At 39.8% G+C, this 20,602-nt stretch overlaps 1 protein-coding gene across 1 annotated transcript; it reads left to right on the top strand.

Annotated features, from left to right (window-relative positions):
* Positions 1–3,156: 3,156 nt before the first annotated feature.
* On the top strand, positions 3,157–20,125 carry CNOT11 (CCR4-NOT transcription complex, subunit 11). The gene is made up of 7 exons (XM_009883119.1): positions 3,157–3,262; positions 7,374–7,538; positions 11,829–11,981; positions 12,564–12,766; positions 13,549–13,751; positions 16,891–16,987; positions 19,782–20,125. Exons 1-7 carry the CDS (start codon positions 3,157–3,159, stop codon positions 19,977–19,979), a joined length of 1,125 nt encoding a protein of 374 aa, XP_009881421.1. The 3' UTR covers positions 19,980–20,125.
* The last annotated feature ends 477 nt before the right edge of the window (positions 20,126–20,602 follow it).

The following is a 20,602-nucleotide window of genomic DNA, read 5'->3' as shown; positions in this document are numbered from 1 at the left end:
GGAAGGAGTGACTCTCTCAATGGCTGGGACTTTAAATGGGCAAAAGGGACAACAGGGATTTCCAGTCCCTACACACATGTTTTTTTATGCTTCTATACCTGATTGCCATTGAGCACGTGCTTGCCTTGTTCCCAGAGCAGGACTAGAACACAGACCACTGTCCTGCATCTCACCAAGCGCACTCTCACTAAAACCATCAGACCCTGCTTGTGCTCCCTTTCCCTTGCCCTGTATCTTCAATCCCTGTAAACAAAGCAAAGTAACTTCAGCCAGGGGAGATAAACATTCCCCTCTGCTCCTAACAGCCATAGCCTGGGCTGGAGTTTAAAACCTTACAGGCAGAGGAACAAAGAGAACCTGAATTTCCCACTTCCTGGACAAGAGCTCTCTAATCAGCTCTGAATTATTGAATGCTCCTTCAGAGGGTGGATTTCAAATTTGTAGCTTAAGCACAAAGTCCTTCCTCCTGCAATTTTAGCTGCATAGGTAAAGATTCAACTGAAATTGATTTTGGATAAAGCATAAATCAAGCCATCGAGCCAGGGAACGGAAATAGTCCCGTTTGAGTCAGATGTGCAACCGCATATCTCGAATTTTAAATGCTGAGTGCTCAAATTAAAGTTCACAGCGAAGAGTTCTCCAGCAATGCATATACTGAATGTTTTCACACAAAACATATGCTCAGCTATTTTAGAATTACAGATGGGTTTAAAAAAATCCCTGTCTGATTAAATGGTAAGAAAAAAGGACAAATTAAATTATCATTTTGCTTCAAATTATTTTTTGAGGAAAAAATGTTTCTGAGGTATCAGGGAAGGGTTTCCTAGTCAGAAGAAGGGCCTATGCAAAGATACAGCAATACTGTATGCTGCTTTGACTTGTCAATATGACCCTGCTGGAGTATCACCATTGATTTTAATTGGGGCCAAAGCACCAACACTTCTGGAAGTGTGTAACACTCAAGAAACCAAGAGAGTGGACTAATTAATTTACATGTGTGAGCAGTCACCATTTGAAAACTGGCTTAAAATGCAGAGCTATCACTAAAATTCACAGTAGTTAAAGAATTCAGCAACAAACATGTTTATTTCTAAGCCATCCCATGCTCAGCACTTATGAATCCATTCATGCTATGATGTTTTTGGTGTTTCTTAAGTGCTCTTCAAGCAGTATCCAAGAATCCCTTGGCACCTTTGAGGTCTGACTAACAAGTGAAGATGCTTTCTCATACAGTTACTCAGGAAGGCTTTTAAGGCATCGTTAGCATGCCAATATTGTTGATTGCTCCAGGAATAACAAAATCTGTTACAGCATTGGTGGTCCCATCTTCTGTTTTGAATTGAAGAGATGAACTAGGAAGAAAAACATGCAATGGCCGCTAGAAAGATACACATGAAGAGAAGCATACAAAACACACCTACTCCTTCCTCTTTCTGGTATGTTGCTATTTACAATGCACCGTAGATGGGATGGGTCACTTAAATTATTATAGAAAGGAATTTGTGTACAAGAAAGAAGACTCATGAGAATAAACAGAACAATCTGGAAGTGCTTTAATTTCCCCTTTGACTTTAAGGTGTGATTTAATTCCTTCCCACTGTGTCCTTCCCAGATGAAATGTGGGATAAAAGATAGAGAGTTGTTTCCTAATCCCAGATGAAATGTGGGATAAAAGATATGCTGGTGAGAGTTGTTTCCTAGGTATTCAGCCTCTTTAATAAAAGAAACTCGAATACTTGCTGCAGAGCAAGTCAATTTAATACATCTTCTTTGCCACTTTTTCTTTTTCCTTCCAAACGCTGTCTTTTTCTATTGCTCCTTCATTAGTAGTGTTTTTTTGTAGTGCCCACAATGCAGTTCATGTTCCTTGGCTGTCATCTAAAATACAACAGCAAACAATGACATAATCAATTTTAATAAGGAAAGAAGGAAAACCAACTCCTACAGTTAAATTACATGGCCTTTCCCTTAGCCAAGGAAATCAAATCAAATCAAACTGAATGTGCTCCTTTGGTCGTGGATCTAATCTTCCAGTAACAATTACAATTTATCAAAGGCTGGTGTTCATTTAAATACTAAAACAATTGCATACTAATGGTCAAATAATTTGTAAAGGTTTATTTGTATTTGCAAAGGGTTACCGGCCAAGCTAGAATGACCGTGTCACTTTTAGTTTGGAATCTGTGCATCTGTATTAGCATTTATGAGCCAACAGGACAGAGTTAGACAAGGAGACCGAGTGTCAGTAAGTTATCTATAGCCCCAATCCCTTTATCCTTCTTTGGGAACTCGAAGCATGATTTTTACTGAGGTTCTTACTCAAACCCAAACATAAAGAATGACGGGTGTATTTTATGCTTTTATTGACCATTTAATAGCTATTCTATAAGCCATCTAGAAGAAATGGAATACGCTCAGCCTGCTCCCAGAGGTGCTGTTCTGCAAAGGCAGAAAACTGAACCCTTCCCTTTACACCGCGAGACTGTGCTGCGGCGATGTATCTCCTGCGGAATCTGACCCCCCCAGACCCACTGAAGTGGCTGGGGCCCCAACCTTCCTCCTCGAGTGTAATGTGATCTATTTCAGAAATCAAATCTGGCTGAGACCTCATGTATTTGAGTCTGCACTAGTATCACATATTCTTGCTTCTTCATTACACAAGTTTTGAGTCCCAGAATATCCAACACACATGCCCACAAAATACAGCCCCTTGTGCAGATACAGAAACCCTTTTGCAGCACATTTACTATACTTCCTGCCCCAAGAGTATTTTATGCCCATATTTTTCTTAGATTAAGATTTTTGCTACTCTGAAATGGCAATATGTTTTAAAATCATCGTGACTTCAAAATTCCCTTTGTCAGCTGACGCTTGTGCCCACCCCACCTCCTACAAAATATTCCATCTGCTAAACTGTTAGCTTTCCTGCTCTGACCAGAAACCTTTTAATTTGCATAGAATAATTTCAGATGGCTGCATTAGCCACATATGAGTCACACAATTTTTTTGCTATCTCAGTCACTGGGGAAACTTTTTATTTCTCTGAAGTCCATTTCTGCAATTCTACATGCATTGTTCCAGTAAGTACATTATCCAAGAGTGGATTACATTTCTGAAATTTATAGGAAAAGAAGAGACAGCTTTCTCTTTCTAAACATGTTTCTTCTTTTTTTTGCAACAAATCCTTTCTCTGCTATCTTCAGCAGTTTGTTATCAGGAGCAGGCTGTACAAAAAAAGACCAGCTGGATAGAAGCACCATGGGTCCATTTGGCTGTGGATTAGTACCCAACAAACTGTCCCTCAATTTAAGGCACAATTTTAGGTGTGAACACTTCTAACCTTAAACTTAATCCCAAAAATGAGTAAAAACAACATTTGCCATCACACCAGAAGCTGAAAATCTGTTGGTCAGTCTGAGGTGAACAGATAAGCACAATGTCCAAAAGCATCGAGGCAAAGAGGCTATAGGAAAGAAGCAAAATTAATTTTTTGCATCTCTACATGGGATCTTGGAGATATTCCCAGACATGAACCTTTACTGATGGGGTACAAGTCAAGATAACTGTGTCACAGTGAAGTGTTAGTAAGAGATGCGAAATGAAATGCATAAAATGAGTCACTATCATCACCAGGATCGGATGGGATTCACTCAAGAGGTTTGCATCAGCTGGAGAATGAAGATGCTAAACGATGAACTACAATGTGCAACCTGCTCATCAAAATGATCTCAGTATCAAAGAAATAATGGTGGAAAGTCTGATACCAATCTTTAAAAGGCCCTGGAAATAATCCAACAAACTATAAACTATAAATCCAAGTCCAATTTCTGTACTAAGGAAATTGCATGAAACTACAGCAATGACCAGAACTTGTGTGCACAAAGGTGAGACTTAGGAGTAACTTCTCTGTGTGTGCATAAAGGGATGGATGATGCACTCTTCCCGGGTACATGCTGAGTTTCCTGGCGAGACAAAATCATTCAGGACTGTAAGAATAAAAAACGTCAGGAAGGTGCTGCGGGAGTTTTTTGTAATATTGCAAGATTGATTTAAATGGCAGTGATATCAACTACTTGACAAATGCAGAGTAAAATACTGCAATGAGGGTGGGGTGGAAAGGGAAGGAATCCTTCCCTTTTGTAGTGGTGGGTGCTACCTATTTTTTGCTGAGAAAGTCATTGAGGACAATTCTTTTCTAGTGTCAGGTTCATGGCTCTAAAGAGCAAACATGAAAAAGGAAAAGAGAAATAAACAGGACTCAAACTACAAAGGTGTATAAATCTACGGAACACTCACAGCATGAATACTGGATGCAAGTTTGGTCCCCCCTTCTCAAAAAGGATACTGCAGAAGTAGAAAAGACATATGAGAGGGGCAACAAGGATGGCAGATCTCACAGAAGGGGACATGACCTTAGGGATGGCAGATCTCACAGAAGGGGACATGACCTTAGAGTGGGACAACCGAGGTAATACATAAGAGATGCACAGAATGATGAGCAATGAACAGAGTGGAGAAGGAAGTACTGGTTTGCACAACACGGTTCTTAAACTGCAGAACTCGTTGCCAGAGAGTTTTATGCATGCCAAAAATAAAAACGGCTTCACAGAGGAGCTCAAGGAAGAAAGTTTCCTTGGGGCTGGAAATCACAGTGATGAATATTCAACCTTTGACTCAGGAAGAACCTAAACAGCAGACCACCAGAAGCCAAGCGTACGCCCTCCGTGCTTTCCCCATGAGACACTTCTTCTAGCAGTCATGCACAAGATGCTGAGCTAGATAACATCATCCTATGGTTTTGTGTAGAGTTATGGACATTTATAGCCACAGCTACTCACATGAGTTTCTTTAATTTAGACCAGCAACGCCTACCAGGAAAACTTAGTTTTGCTGTCATAAGCTATCACTCTCCCAAGTCTGTTATACCTTTGTATGAAACCGTATCTCCCAGCCTCTGAGAGACCCAGAAACAGCTACTTGGGCTGCTTCCATTGTGCAGAACACTGACATGGTTTCAACTTCCCAATCTATTGCAACAGGTCTTCAACTCCACAGAACCAAAATTCTTTCTCTGACAGGAACAGAGAACTTCACTTTCTTTACAGGTCAGCAAGACAAAGTTTTTAATACTTCCAGAGAAGGAACACTGCACAGCCTCTCTGGGCAGCCTGTTCCACTGGTCTGTCACCCTCAAAGTAAAGGTTTTCCTCATGCTGAGATGGAATTTCCTGTGTTCCAGTTTGTGCCCATTGCTCCTTGTCCTGTCGCTGGACACCACTGAAAAGAGTCTGGCCCCATCCTCTTGACACCCGCCCTTTAGATATTTATAAGCATTGGCATTGATGAAATCCCCTCTTATTCTTCTCCAGGCTAAACAGCCCGAGGTCTCTTAGCCTTTCCTCATAAGAGAGATGCTCCAGTCCCTTGATCATCTTTGTAGCCCTCCGCTGGACCTTCTCCAGTAGTTCCTTGCCTTTCTTGAACCTGGGAGCCCAGAACTGGACACAGAACTCCAGATGCAGCCTCACCAGGGCAGAGTAGAGGGGGAGGATGACCTCCCTCGACCTGCTGGCCACACTCTTCTTGATGCACCCCAGGATGCCATTCGCCTTCTTGGCCACCAGGGCACATTGCTGGCTCATGGTCATCCTGTTGTCCACCAGGACTCCCAGGTCCCTCTCCACAGAGCTGCTCTCCAGGAGGTCAGCCCCCAACCTGTACTGGTGCATGGGGTTATTCCTCCCCAGGTGCAGTACCCTACACTTACCCTTGTTGAACTTCATAAGGTTTCTTTCTGCCCAACTCTCCAGCCTGGCGAGGTCACGCTGTAAGGCAGCACAGCCTTCTGGCGTGTCAGCCACTCCTCCCAGTTTTGTGTCATCAGCAAACTTGCTGATGGTACACTCTATCCCTTCATCCAGATCATTGATGAATATGTTGAACAAAACTGGGCCCAGTACTGACCCCTGAGGGACACCACTTGTTACTAACCTCCAACTAGACTCTGCGCCACTAACCACAACCCTCTGAGCTCTATCTGTAAGCCAGTTCTCAATCCACCTCACTGTCCATTCATCTAAGCCACACTTCCTAAGCTTTCCTGTGAGGATGATGTGGGAGACAGTGTCGAAAGCCTTGCCAAAGTCAAGGTAGACAACATCCACTGCCCTCCCCTCATCCACCCATCTAGTTACTTTGTCATAGAAGGCTATCAGATTAGTCAGACATGACTTCCCCTTGGTGAATCCATGTTGACTACTTCTGATAATCTTCTTTTCATCCAGGTGCTTTGAGATGACTCCCAGAACAAGCTGCTCCATCATCTTCCCAGGGATGGAGGTGAGGCTGACCGGCCTGTAGTTTCCCGGGTCATCCTTCCTGCCCTTTTTGAAGACTGGAGTGACATTGGCTATCCTCCAGTCCTCAGGCACCTCACCTGTCCTCCAGGACCTTTCAAAGATAATGGAGAGAGGCCCAGCAATGACTTCCCCCAGCTCCCTCAGCACACGAGGGTGCATCCCATCAGGCCCCATGGATTTATGTATATCCAATTTATCTAACTGATCTTTAACGTGCTCCTTGTCAACCAAGGGATAGTCTTGTTTCCCCCAGACTTTCTCTGTTACCTGCAAAGTCGGGGTCTCACAAGGACTGGCCCGAACAGTGAAGACAGAAGCAAAGAAGGCATTTAGCAACTCCGCCTTCTCTGCATCATCCGTCACCACAGCACCTGTCTCATTCAACAACGGGCCCACATTTTCCCTAGTTTTCCTTTTGTCTCCTATATACTTAAAGAAACCCTTCCTGTTGGCCTTGACATCCCTCGCCAGGTTCAATTCCAAGGCTGCCTTGGCTTTCCTTGTTTCCTCCCTGCATACCCTGACAGCATTCTTGTATTCCTCCCAAGCAGTCAGCCCCTTCTTCCATTTAAAGCTCCAAAACAGACCTCTTAAAGAAATACGTGAAACACTTTATCTCACTTCAGAAAATACAAGCATGACAGCCATGGGTAAATTGGTTTCTAAAAAATTATAACTCACAACATGAATTGCAATATCGTGTCATACTTAATAGCTCACTAGTTGCTTAAACTAGAAAACGGGTAAAGAAACCATTATGACAGACTTAGCATCAGATGTTGCGCGTTGAGGTGCATGACGCCCAGCAGTATAACGCTGTATTTTACATCACCTTAGCAGCTGATTAGGTAGCAGTTTTGTATGTATTCTTGAAGACTCTTCAGTTGCACTGATCTTGCCTTGAATAACATGTTAGTTTGTGATTTATTTTCGCTTATGCCGCACAAAGAGTGTGGAAAGTATTACTGCTACTGCCTTAAAAATCAGGGCTTGATTTTCATTGTGTCTCCACAGGCTTCTTACCTCCCATAACTCCCCCAGAAAAATTCTTTCTTTCTCAACTGATGTTGGCCCCCCCTAGAGAACTGTTCAAGAAGACTCCTCGGCAGATTGCTTCAATGGACGTGGGGAACATGGCCCAGTCAGTGGATATAAGTGGGCTTCAACTGGCATTAGCAGGTAAGGAAGATTCATGACTGTCATTCACTTATGAGTGTGTGGCTGTGAGGTACTTGAGAAACACTCTTGTCTATCCTAAATGTGAAAAAGGTTGAGCTATGGCTTAGGGTCTTCGAGCACATAGAGAAACTTCAAGCAGAGATTATGTCTTAACTTTTGCATCCTACTTAACAAGCAGCTTTTCAAGCATATATGTCACTGTCTTAAACATGAGAACATTTTGCAAGTATAGGAAGATTTTTCATCTTAAGCTTTCATTATTTTTTTTTGTGTGTGTGTATTTTTATCCCTTTTCAATCTTTGCAGTGTTTCTGTTATAAGAGAACAAGCGTATCTGTCATGCTGTCAAATACTAGTACTTCAGCTGCACCTGGCAAACTGGCTATTACAATTATATCTTCAGTTTCATAAAATAAAGTCAGATCTTGTAGTGTTAGCTCAAGTGTGGGAAGGTAGTCTAGTTTTACTAGATTGAAAAGAAGAGCAATGTGAAGCTTATCCTTTGACAGGAGAAAAGGAGCAGGAACATGATTGTTCTGATCACATTGACTGATGAGTCACATCTGGAGCTAATCTGAAATAGAAAATATTGTTGGGAGCCAGGAGCTAGTTTGAACACCAGAAAACTGTGGGTTTTTTTCCTAAGTACGTGCAAATGAACATTCTCACTTGAAAACTGACCATCCCACTTCTATATCTGTACAATGTGGTTTACTGCTCTGAGGTCAGGCAATGTGGTTTACTGTCTCAGGTCAGGCAACTCCATCCTGCAGTTGTATCTTGGTATCATGATTTTTTTATTTTTTTTTTTTTTGTCTGTAGAATCTGTCACTGGTTTGTTCTGCTGTGGTACTCTGTCCTTTATTCACAGTGTATAAATGTCCTCTGTTGTTCTCCTTAGCTACTATTTTCGGACTGCGGGATATTTTGAAAATTCAAGTTGAACACCCTAACACCCTTTCAAGGGGGAAACAAACCCTTCTGGTTCTTGTTTTGTTCATCCTGTCTGTGTTTTCTAGAATACTTTTGTGAATTCAGAGTTTGTGAAACTTCAGGTAACTTGTGATTTTTAGCACGAGGGATATGTGATGCCTTCAAGAAGCCTGTTTTTTTTTCATTTGTTTTTATTTATTTTCCCCTTGGTACTGTGCTTGCCTTCTGAACAGTTTGTTCTCATTAAAAATAAAACATGTAGAGAACCTCAAAACTGAAGCTGTATGGATGGGTACTGTAGGCCATGCATTTTAATTTGTCCTTTTTTTTTTTTTAATAGAAGATGCTGATGGCTTAAAGTACAGTACAAAGTCATTAATGAGGCTTTGAAAAATTAAGCCCTGTAAGATGTGCTTGTATTGTTATTTACATAATCCAGTAAACATGCATAATTAATTGCTTACAAGCAGTGGTAGGAGTTATGTAACAAAACAAGTTGCATCTGAAAAAGCTTCATGATGTCTTTCTCAGACTTCTTGCTGTAGCTCCCTAGAATAAATGTCTGCTTTCTATTCACTTTTAGAAGGTAAATCTCTTGCATATTTTAATATTGTGATGTTTCTCGACTGTCTATTTGTCATGTTTCAGAAGGTCTGTGAGTTTTTTGGAAGTTTCCAGTATATTTCTCCTAAAGACTCAATATGCAGGATGAAGCTGTGCTGCGGACGCTGCAGAAACACTTGTATTGTGGTGCTTAGATCCAATGTTTAAGGGCTTGCATTTACACTCTTTTTTTTTTTCTTTCCACCAACATTTTATAGAACATAACAGTTGTAAGACTCGCTTGTCCTTCAAAATTGTGGTCCCTGAGATGAATTCAGGGCTAGTTAGAGCAGGACGATTTTTACTTGCTTTAGAATATACCTGCAAAATCAACTTAAATAATTTGGAAAGCATTACATTTTTTTGTATCACTGTATCTATACCAATCCTTTTTGTGTAAAGGGAGGGGAAACCACTTGGTATGTCTTCTGAACTTGAGCTCATTTTGACAACTCACTTGCAACTGTATGATGTTTTTTCTGGGTGTGGTTTTCTTTTTTTGTTTGTTTGTTTGTTTTGGTTCCTTCCCCACCCCTCAAAGTAGTGTTGGAATAGAGCATCTTGGGAATGAGTATTAAAATTTGCTTTGTTCTCTTCTCCCTTTGGTCTACAGAATGTTCATTCAAGCCTTGGTCTCTCCCTTTAAGTTGGTTTTATTAATCTGGTGTGTTACTGTATCAAAAATGTCACTTTCTCCTAGTTGCAGGGATGGGTCTTCTGGCAAAGTGCTTGGAACGTTTTGTCTGCTAACCCTTACTTGATCTAAGAGTAATTGACCTGTTTTAAGTTAAGTTTGTAATACACCGTAGAGCTTTCCTTTAGGAATCAAACTAAGTGTCTTTTTACCTGGAAAAATAATAAAAAAAAAAATGGCTGCATAAGAGAACATAAGTGATTGTTTTCAGATTAATTTTTTTTAAATTTAAATGTCTTGGTTCAAGATGCTGTGTTCTTTCCTGTTAAATCAGCGTGTTCTAATTCTTGCTTCTGCTTACCTGAAACTGTTGATCCAGCCCTAATTCTTGAAGCAGTAAGGGTGAGCTTTTGAGCTTCAATGCATATAACTAAGTGCTTATGCAGGCTTTGAAAATCGGTGAATTGAAGGACTGTCCTTAAACTCTTATATTTCTTAAATCATTTGAGATTATGGGGATACAAACAAATCAGTGGCTTACTTCTACCAATTGACAGAGTTAAGTTCTAGACTATAAATAAAAAGACTGAAAAAAGACACCAAATATCTTTTTTTTTTTTTTAACATAGAACTTAATTTCTTAAATGAACCTTTCTGTTCAGTGGCTACATGGAAGCTTGAAAGTGGAAGTTTAAAACAGTTTATAAAGTCAAAGTCATGTTTTATAAAACAGCTCATTTGGACTTTGACTTTAAAATTGGGTTTTTTTGAAAACAACTGAAATGTGTGTTGTTGCCTTTAACAGAAAAACATACCCTGCTGTGCTGCTTCAGTGAGCATGTATGCAGATGGTTGCACGATCTGAAATAATGGAATAAAATAGGACAGAAAGCTAAAAAAGAAATTAGCAATGTAGGTGGTGCTTTGTTTTGATGACGCTTTTGTCAGTTTCAGCATCTCTGGTGGATTTGGTTGGAGTCATGTGAAATAGAGTTCATATGCATGGGAAGCTGAAGGGTCACATGGCTGCACAAAAAGGAGCAAGCATGCTTTGTTTACAAGTAATAGGGGCACTACACTTAATTAGTCAGGAAAAGGAGTGGTGTTTAATTTCACGTGGAACTTTTTCAAGGGGTTCCTTGTGTGGTACTAACAATTTTGGACGTCGTATTACTTAAGGCTTAATCTGCTGCTTAATGTTCTCTGTGGAGGGGTGTGAGGAGTGTAAGGTGGTGGTCTGTAGTGTTTTTTTTCTGCTTTTTGTCTGTTGGGGTTTGCTTTGAGGTTTTTTTTGCCAAAGCAACAGAAAACATGATCTCTCAAAATAATACAGAATATCAGACATTAAGTCTTCAGATACACAAGAATGATAGATTGTGACAGAACATCTAAAAGCCTGACAATGTGAGTATTAAGCCCCATAGTTTCTTTTCGGCCAGTTGCTTCCAAGTCTTCAGTTGTCTATACTAAATTTAGTATTATTTTAATGTAACGTGTTTATGTTCTGTAATCTGGCCTTTAAAGGGAGTTTCTGCTCCTCTGAGGTTTGCTTTAATGACAATGTATGTAGAATCACGTAACAATTAATCTTCTTCCACGTAAGTGCTTGCTTGTAGCTTGACAGCGAATGCAAAAGTAGCTTACACAATGCCACTGCAAGGTGTTGGATAAATCTGAATAGCTGACTTCAGGTCTAGTATGGCCATTATCGTTGCGGAGTCTGTAAATGTATCTGCGTAGATTTTTCACTTCTCTCCTCTGAGAAGAAGTGATTGCAAAACTGGATATAGCACGTGAAGTCTTTCAGGAGTACCATGTGAATCTGCTAATGTGCTTTTAGATGCAGATTACATCAGTTACCTTTTCTAGAGTCAAGACTGTGTTTCAGATTCACTTCTATTTCTTCTTTGTCCTTGCTGCATGCCTCTGTCCCTCGCCTGTCAGCTGGCACTCTTGAGTGCTAGCTGCCTGACACAGTACTAAATTTCATGTTGATGATATCTGTGGGGTTTTTTTAAGCTAGTCCTTCTCTAAAGCTGATTGTTTCTCACCACTTTTAGTATTCCAGGCATCTCTGTTTCAATTTTATGCTTTAATATTATGGACTGGCCTTCTTTCAGAACGTCAGTCCGAGTTGCCAACACAGAGCAAGGCCAGCTTCCCCAGCATTCTCAGCGATCCTGACCCAGATTCTTCCAACTCTGGTTTTGACAGCTCTGTTGCCTCCCAGATCACAGAAGCCTTAGTGAGTGGACCAAAACCTCCAATAGAAAGTATGTACATTTTCACATCTGTTTCTGTAACTCATGACACGCTATGTTGTTATACTTCTCCAGATGAAATGTAATGTCATTCAGAAGTATTTTCAAGATATGAAATGGGAATGAAGGGGAATGAAACAGTGCAAAACTGTATCAGGCTGCCTCCAGATCAGACTCCACAGTGTTCACATTTCCAGACTTTTAAAAATCTGGAGCCTGTCTTCAACCTGTTACTCGTATCATCTGTTGGCTAAAACACTGGGTCTGATGCCCTTCAAGTCTTAGTCCACTACACTAAGATCTGTATTGACTGTTAACACCTTCCAAGGAAGCAGTTACTGTGGAAGGAAAAAATACCGTAGAATCAGTAACTTAGTGATCTTAATCAAGAGGAAAAGCAGGCTGATGTAACAGCATCACGAAAAGTCGGAAATAAATGTTTTTCTGGGAGCCAAATAATATCATAATGCTGTTCTCGGTGTTACTATAGCTTAAAAAAAAAAAAAAAACGGGGCTTTGGGTTCGTCTTTTTGCACTGATGTAAGACTGAATACCTGAAGCTTGAAAAAAAGTTTCACATTGTTGCTGTTTTAGGTCACTTTCGACCAGAGTTTATTCGACCACCGCCACCGCTCCATATATGTGAGGATGAATTGGCATGGCTAAATCCAATAGAGCCAGATCACACAATTCAGTGGGATAAGTCAATGTGTGTGAAGAACAGCACTGGAGTGGAGATAAAAAGAATCATGGCAAAAGCTTTTAAAAGTCCCTTAACTTCCCCACAGCAAACACAGGTAAGTATTGTGCACTTTTTCTGCCTAAAATGCTTTTCTAACACGCTACCTATTAACTTATGTATTTTAGAAAACTTGGATCACTTGACCTGTGTTTGAATTTAGGAAATTCAAAGGACTTTAAATAGTAAAAACCTAAGAGTTTTGGCTTGGGTTTTCATGAATAAGGAAGAAATCTTTAAATTTCATAGCACTGACTGGACATAGTTATAGTTGATCAGTAAGTGGCACCGGTGTTTTTCTGCATGGAAAACTTCGTATAACGAAGTTGTTCGTGCTTCTGTGAAAACGTTTGATAAATAATTATTTCAGAAATGCCAACACCAATTCCCCCCCCACCCTCTCAATTTGATAGTATTACCCCTGATTTCAGTGGACTTTTTGTGATAATCATTATGCTAGCTCTATAAAGTATCCTTTATTTGCATAACTTTTTCTGACAACAATGAATTCAAAATTGAGGTTTCTTCTTGCTGGACAGGAAACTAAAGAAGGCTGAAACTTTTCATGTTTTTTTCCACTCTTCCTTGCCACTCACTGATGAAAGACTACTAAATTACTTATTAAAGGTTTTATGGGCATAGTTGCCTTTACATAGAAATTTTAATGTATACCTCCAGTGTCTTTCAATAGAGTTGCCTAAATCTAAAGGGTTATCATTCTCTTTAGCTTAGATGTATTATAGCAGTTTCTTCAAGCAGAAATGTGAATAGTTAAGAAAAAAAAAAATTAATCCTTTTTTTTTGGTTGTTGGTTTTTTTTTTTTTTTTCCCTCTTTACAGCTCCTTGGAGAACTGGAAAAGGACCCCAAGCTTGTTTACCATATTGGTCTCACTCCTGCCAAGTTGCCAGACCTGGTTGAAAACAATCCTTTAGTAGCTATAGAAATGTTGCTGAAACTGATGCAGTCTAGTCAGATAACAGAGTATTTTTCTGTTTTGGTCAACATGGACATGTCCTTACATTCAATGGAAGTTGTAAATAGGTGAGTACTATCTCATATTTAAGAAGGTTTCCTTAAGTATGTAAAACAAATAAAGGAACAGTTATTAAGTGATTGTGAGGCTGGCTGCAGGACTGTATTTGGATGCATTCCAAAGACTACCAAAAGTAACAGGCATTGAAGAAATTGCTAGTCAGATTACAGTGAAGGAAAAGAGTATCAAACTATCATTCCCTTATCAATTTCTCGATGCTGTTTGTGTTGGTTTGTATTTTTTTAATACTCTTATTATTAAAAGACTTAGTGTGCTCTGATTAATCCTGCAGAGGAAGAGAGTGCTGTGGATTTGTTGCTTTCTATGACTACTGGACTGTCTGTTTCTTTCATAAAGGCTTTGCTTGCTTTCTATGTATTTCCTTATTGGTGGTGCCTGTAGTTAAAGAAAAAAAAACCTTATTTTAGTCCAGACTAAGTTTGTAAAGTTAGCTGTGAGTTGGTAATAAAGAATTGAGCCTCTCAAACATCTTCAGTGTGAAGTTCAGAGAACGCTGCCAATTTAAGTTCCTTTTTACAGTCATGCTATTTTAAAATATTACTGTAATGTTGACACCTTCCTATTAGCAGTAGCGAACCTGCAACTTAACAGGAAAAAAACCCCACAATTTGCCAGCAGAAAGATGTGATGGTGGGGGCATATATATTTCATTTTATATTAATTGTTTATATTATAATTAAATACTTTTGTTTAATTAAAATTACTATAATTTTATATTAATTATTTATACCATGCCATATTTTACCATATTGGATGTGGTAAAAAGCATGTTTCTTGCACAGGGGCTATGCTAGTTAATCTTTCAGTCCCTGCTCAAAGACAAGAGAGGCTTATTCAAAGAAAACACTGCATTACTCTTTAATATTAGCAAAGTGTTTCTGCTTTGAAAAGAACACATACTGTGTTGTGGATAACTAGAACCGGAGTTCATAATTACTAGAAAATCATTTTATCAAACGATTTGATACGTTCAGCTCAAAACAGTATTTAAAATGGTTATCACTTAGGGGAGTCTCTCACTAAAATCTGTAGTATGCCTAACGTTTTCTTTAGACACCAGGTTCCTGGTTAATGTATAAATTTCACTAGCAAGTATATGTCCGACGTCCCAGGAAGCTGCAAGTTTAGTTACTGACTTGCAAAGTGACCAGTTACTGGATGTGTATGGTTTTGCCACTGTAGTGACTGTCACTCCAATGGGTCAGAATCCAGTTGTTCCTGATGAATTCACGTTCTTTTCTCATATCTTAAAAATTAGCCTCATCTCTAGCTTCTGTCTTCTCTTTCGACTGAGGTAGCAGTTCTGTTTTATTAGGATCAAAATTAACATTTCCAGATGTCCATCTTGAGCTATTCTTGTGTGGAAGATAGAGGGCTACAGTGGGGCAAAGGGCAGTTATTGTGAGAATCCTCAACAGAAAGCGAATGCCACACAGATAATCTGCTTAAATGCAACTTGCATTCTTGATGTGGCTTAAGTAAACAAAAGGCGGTATTGTTATTTCCTCATTGGGAATAACTTCTGCATATAGGTATAAACCATTTTCTTAACAGAATGCTAAGTCCCTTCAATGGGAAGACTTCTGTTGCCCAGAGAAGTTGTGGATGCCCCATCCCTGGAAGTGTTCAAGGCCAGGCTGGATGGGGCTTTGAGCAGCCTGGGCTAGTGGGAGGTGTCCCTGCCCATGGCAGGGGGGTTGGAACTTGATTATCTTTAAGGTTACTTCCAATCTAAACCATTCTATGATTCTCAGACAGCTAATCCCCACAAACTACAAAAGTACGTCTCCCACTTAACTTTCTTCCATTTCTTGGCAACTAATGAATATGAACTCCCAAAACCGCCTCATTCAGCAGTCCCTTTGCAGCAGAGTTGAACGGTACCTTAAATATCACGTGAGGAAAGAAACAATTTATTTCTGAAATAAATCCCTCCCTACTGGTGCAGACTGACAGCAGTTACTGCCCTGAAGTTGGGCAAATGATCACAACATGGAGAAAGAGGAGTAAGAAAAGAGCTTTTATTCCTGTGCAGGATAGCTACACCACGAGTCAGGCATGCTGGTTCTCCCACAGCTTCACTATGATAGGAACAACTTTTCTTAAATTGCAAAATGACTGTCAGTGCAAACAGGGAGACGCTGAATTTTTAAGTGAAGTAAGACAAAAACTTGAAATTCAAATGTCTAAAACATGCACTGTTTTCCCTATTGCCCCCTTCTTCACTATTTGAGATGGGACTGTGATGCTGCACTGTTTTCCCTATTGCCCCCTTCACTATTTGAGATGGGACTGTGATTAGAGTTACTTTGGTCAAATTCTGTTGTAACTTTATGGCAGTTCTACACTTAATGTATATTGTTATCTAAAACTTGAGACCTGTATTGCATTTTCAGGTAAGAAGCGGTTGCAGCTCAAATACTTTAGTAGCCAGTATTAAACCACAAATAGGTGTGCTTTGCTGTTAACCCTTAAAAATACACTAATACCATTCTTTGATGCGATAGTTCTCCATTTCTTCTGTAGTAAGAAGCTTCTGAGATTGTTGTACATCATTACTCTCTAGTTAACACCTTCATCTAGTCAGGGTCTCCTGTATTTGTGCTCTAGATACTCAGTTCGTTTCAGTTCTTAGGAATAAAATTTTGATCTGAAGGAACTAAGGGAACAGATCTTTTGATGCAACAAAGGAGTTATTCTGGTTGTATGCTTAAGGAAGGAGTTTAGCATCTAGATTCAGTACCTGAAATGCAAATATGAATAAGCAAAGTTGTATCGCAGTGTTTATTGCAGAAGAATCTCGGTACTCAGCTTGGGGGATTCATTGTAAATTGGAAACCAGTATCATTGACTCAACTGTGTAATATATAGCAAATGTTTGTAGGTGTGTTACACTACAAACCAATCTAACTCAGCTTCTGTACTGTGTCAGAGTTTAAAAAAGTATTGAACTTCTAATGAAGACATTGAAAATGTTCATAAATATATCTGTGGAAACTGTCAGAAATCAGCTCCGTATGACACAACTGGGAATAAACTAGTATCACAGGTCTAACTCATCTGTTTTGCAATGGAATCACTAGATTTATGGCTTCATAAACCACAGGATATTTTTACTTTGAACAGGCTTACTACTGCAGTTGATCTCCCACCTGAATTTATTCATCTTTATATCTCCAACTGTATCTCCACCTGTGAACAGATTAAAGACAAATATATGCAGGTGAGTAGTAAATTGCTTAGGAAAAAGGATCCCATATATTGCTCTGTGTAAGGTGTTGAGATTTTATAAGACTGATAGCATTAAGTTACTCTGTCTTACTGCTTCTTTATTTTAAAGGCACATATTTTTTTCCGAACACACTATGCAGTTCTTTACAGCATTTAACAGATATTTCTTCACCTTTTTACAAGGCTTCACAGGTAATTACTGTTCCCTATTATTCTGTAGACATAATACACTTCTCCCTGGCAAAACTGCAGTTGTCTGTGACTCAGATTCTTACCTGCAAAAGGTTTATCTGTCGCTCAGTGTGCCTTTTCTTCATCCCCACTATTAGTTGTTCGCCTTCTGCTTAGTTTTAAGCTTCAAGTTTCTTTTCTGTACAAGTGTACCCCCCACTTCCAAACCTTTGAGATAATGTTACAAAACATGCGGAAGTCTTGCCCTTCAAGCAGGACTATTGCCAATCTACAACAGCTTCCAGATCTCCTCAAAGACCTAAAAACCTTATCTTTAATTCCTAACACCATACTCTCCACTTCCCAAGCCTGTCATACTTCCTCAGTACCAGCATGCAAGTTGTAGCCACTTCAAGGATCTTTACGCCCCGGGGGAGGTTTCCACACCTCTGGCACGCAAGGTTGTCTACGTGCTGTGCAAGGTACTTCCTTCTATCCTAAACCGATCTGTTGGTTTCACCAGCTGCCCCGTAGATCTTGTTTTCTTGGATATGTCATCGGTGAAAAACAGTTCAGTGTTCAGTTCACCCAATATTTTGTGAATCTTGACCAAGTCCTGACTGAGCTTTTGCCTCTCAGTACTGAGGGACTGCAGCCTCTTTAGTCCCTTGCAGGAAGGCAGCTGTTCCTTTCTCTTAAGCTTTTTTTTGTGTCCTTCTCTAGTGCCTTCTCTAGCTCCAGTATATCCTTACACTGCAGAGACAAAAATTGTGTGCAGCACACAGGATACGGGTGCAATGTGGTTTTAGATAGCAGCAAAACCCCCTCTGTCTTGTTCCCAATACCCTTCCAGATCACGACTAACTTTGTTGTTTTTTGGTGGCTGTTGATGTTTCTCTCCTTTGGGACTCTGCCAGGTATACATAGGTGGCTTGATCTATGACCTGCTGAATAGCTGTGCCTATTGCGCTTGGTAGCAGAATAGGAAAATACCAGCAGAGCTGGGCTGCAGCTGAGAGCGTGCCCACAGACCAGGCCACTGCTCAGAGGGGCTGCTGGGAGCATGTAGCGGCTGGACTTCAGGCACACTGGGGACAAAAAAAGCACAGAGTGGCAAGGAACACATACTGATCATCAAGTAGCATGCAAAGCTTGTGAGATCTAACATTTGTTAATACTGCACATGAGGCCTCACAGCAACTGAGACACGAGATGTTTTGTTTGAAAAGTGCAGTACAAAACCACTCCTATTGGAAGTAAAAGAGGCATGAGATTGGGAGTCAGCCAGCATCTTGCATTTGTACTTTTGTTCCGAGTTTCATGTTCCTTGATTATTAAAATTACTCCTGTAACAAATTTGTGGCAGAGAAAACGTGATGGCTTTTGATCGCAGTGAAGGAAATAACTTGGCTCAGTTTCTGAACTCTCTTGATACAGGTAGCAAATTTTGCAACAGTAAGCTCAGTTCTTGTAAAAATAGTTGATATTTTAAATAATCTAGTAATAATTTTTAATAATCTATAATTAATAATCTAGTATACTTTGGACACAATCTATCAAGTCTGCTCAGTTCTGTCTGATAAGCTTTCATGTATATAGTTTCTTTGAGAGACAGGCTTGGGTTTGACCCTTTTTCACAATGTGAACTATGAGACCACTTTAATGATAAAGTAAGATCTGCTTTTTGTCCTTGAGAAAGAATGCACTCTATATAGTATATACACACTATAGTACTGTATATGCACGCACACTATATATACTATATATATATACACACTCTATACTATATAGTCTATAGTGTATAATGTACTGCTTTGTATAAAGCAGATGGTTAGTGACTGGATCTGTGCATGACAAATTATAGGTGCTAGTTCTGAGGTCTCCACTTCCCAACTCCAAGTGTGCTCTTCAAGGTGTTACCTACGCACCCCTTAGGAAGGAGGAAGACTTCTGAGGTCCCATCTTTTCACTGGGGCAGGCAGGAAGTGACCCATGAGCTCTGAGGCGTGTTCTTGGATTAGGTGTCCCTGGTAGGGTCTCTCCTTATGGGATAGAGCAAGAGGGTCAAGTGCTAATTCAGCAATAGAGCACTTCCCACAAGGAAAGTTTGGGATCAGTTCTGTTGCTGTCACTTCCCATCTGGAGTGCCTTAATCATGTGGTGACTGGGGAATTTTGAGATGTGAAGCTTGTTCATTTTTCTTCATGGTGTTAATTATAGAAAATAAGACTAAGCAAGACCCCAGTGATGACATCATCTTAAGCTACACTCCCTTCTCTCCGATTTTATTTGGAGATTACATAATAAAGCCATTGAGTACAGTGCATGGGTAGATCTGGTGCTTTGTTTGTGCATGGGATTCATCTTGAGAAAGCTCCTGTATCCAGAAGTACAGTACTATAGAGCAGAGGAGTCAATTTTTTAAATACAGTAGTAGTACGGGAGATGGAAGAGTAGGGGCAGCACGTACAAGGCTTGGGAAGAAGATTACTGCTGAAGTTAAATTCCTCCTGAAATGCATCAGTTGTACTGCTGAGGGCCAACTGTCCTTTAACCGACTTGGTTGCAAACATTTATTTTGGATTGTGAAACCGTATCTATCTCTTCTGTTTCAGAACCGCCTGGTACGCCTTGTCTGTGTCTTTCTTCAGTCTTTAATCCGAAACAAAATTATTAATGTACAGGACTTGTTTATAGAAGTGCAAGCATTCTGTATCGAGTTCAGTCGGATACGAGAAGCAGCTGGCCTTTTCCGATTGCTGAAGACACTAGACACTGGGGAAAATCCATCAGAGACGAAAACATCAAAATAAAACCACTCTGTCATTGGCAAAGAAGAACACCCTGCCACCATTCTGTACCAATTAACTGTATATTTTAAACTTAAATCACTGGATTAACGATGTAATACACTATAAATAGCATTTTATGCATTTAAACAATAAATAATGCTTTTTCTGATATACATGATTGAGTTTGTGAAATATGTTAGGCCTTACACTTAACGCTAGTTTTGACAATGGGTTAAACTCTGTATGTCATATGCATATCCTGAACTACAGGCTCCGATTCCAGAAAGCATGCAAATGATACTTGCCACTTCACAGCAAATTTAAATTTTAATCTGGCACTCACTGTCCAAAGCTTTGTGAATAACTCAAGTGAACTTGTATGAAGGTAAGTAACCTTCACTGTATGAAGTGTAAGACCTTCTAGAAGCTGGTTACAACTTCTAAGGATGCATGCTCCTTTCAGTGAGTAAAGGAAAGTCTGCTGCTTGATAAATGAAAGCTGTTTTAAATCTGCATCTGCTTCTCCAATTTTTATGAAGTACAAAATCAATAATGCAAGGTCAAGACTGTCTTTTGGCTTTCTCTTTCAAAGTAATTTAAGTTGCTAAATTGCTTGGATTGAAAATCCCATTGATCTCGCATTT

The sequence above is a fragment of the Charadrius vociferus genome, unplaced genomic scaffold (assembly GCF_000708025.1).
Source record: "Charadrius vociferus isolate BGI_N301 unplaced genomic scaffold, ASM70802v2 scaffold92, whole genome shotgun sequence".
Taxonomy (NCBI): Eukaryota; Metazoa; Chordata; class Aves; order Charadriiformes; family Charadriidae; genus Charadrius; species Charadrius vociferus.
Note: the sequence above shows the minus strand (reverse complement) of the source record. Positions and strands in the feature narration are given on the sequence as shown.

What these genes read in the sequence shown, in the direction of transcription:
- CNOT11 (XM_009883119.1), top strand. Translation starts at nt 3,157, where the DNA reads ATGTTTCTTCTTTTTTTTGCAACAAATCCTTTCTCTGCTATCTTCAGC. An exon ending in GCTTCAACTGGCATTAGCAG is followed by an intron (nt 7,539 to 11,828) that starts GTAAGGAAGATT and finishes GCCTTCTTTCAG; the next exon opens with AACGTCAGTCCGAGTTGCCA. An exon ending in ACCAAAACCTCCAATAGAAA is followed by an intron (nt 11,982 to 12,563) that starts GTATGTACATTT and finishes TTGCTGTTTTAG; the next exon opens with GTCACTTTCGACCAGAGTTT.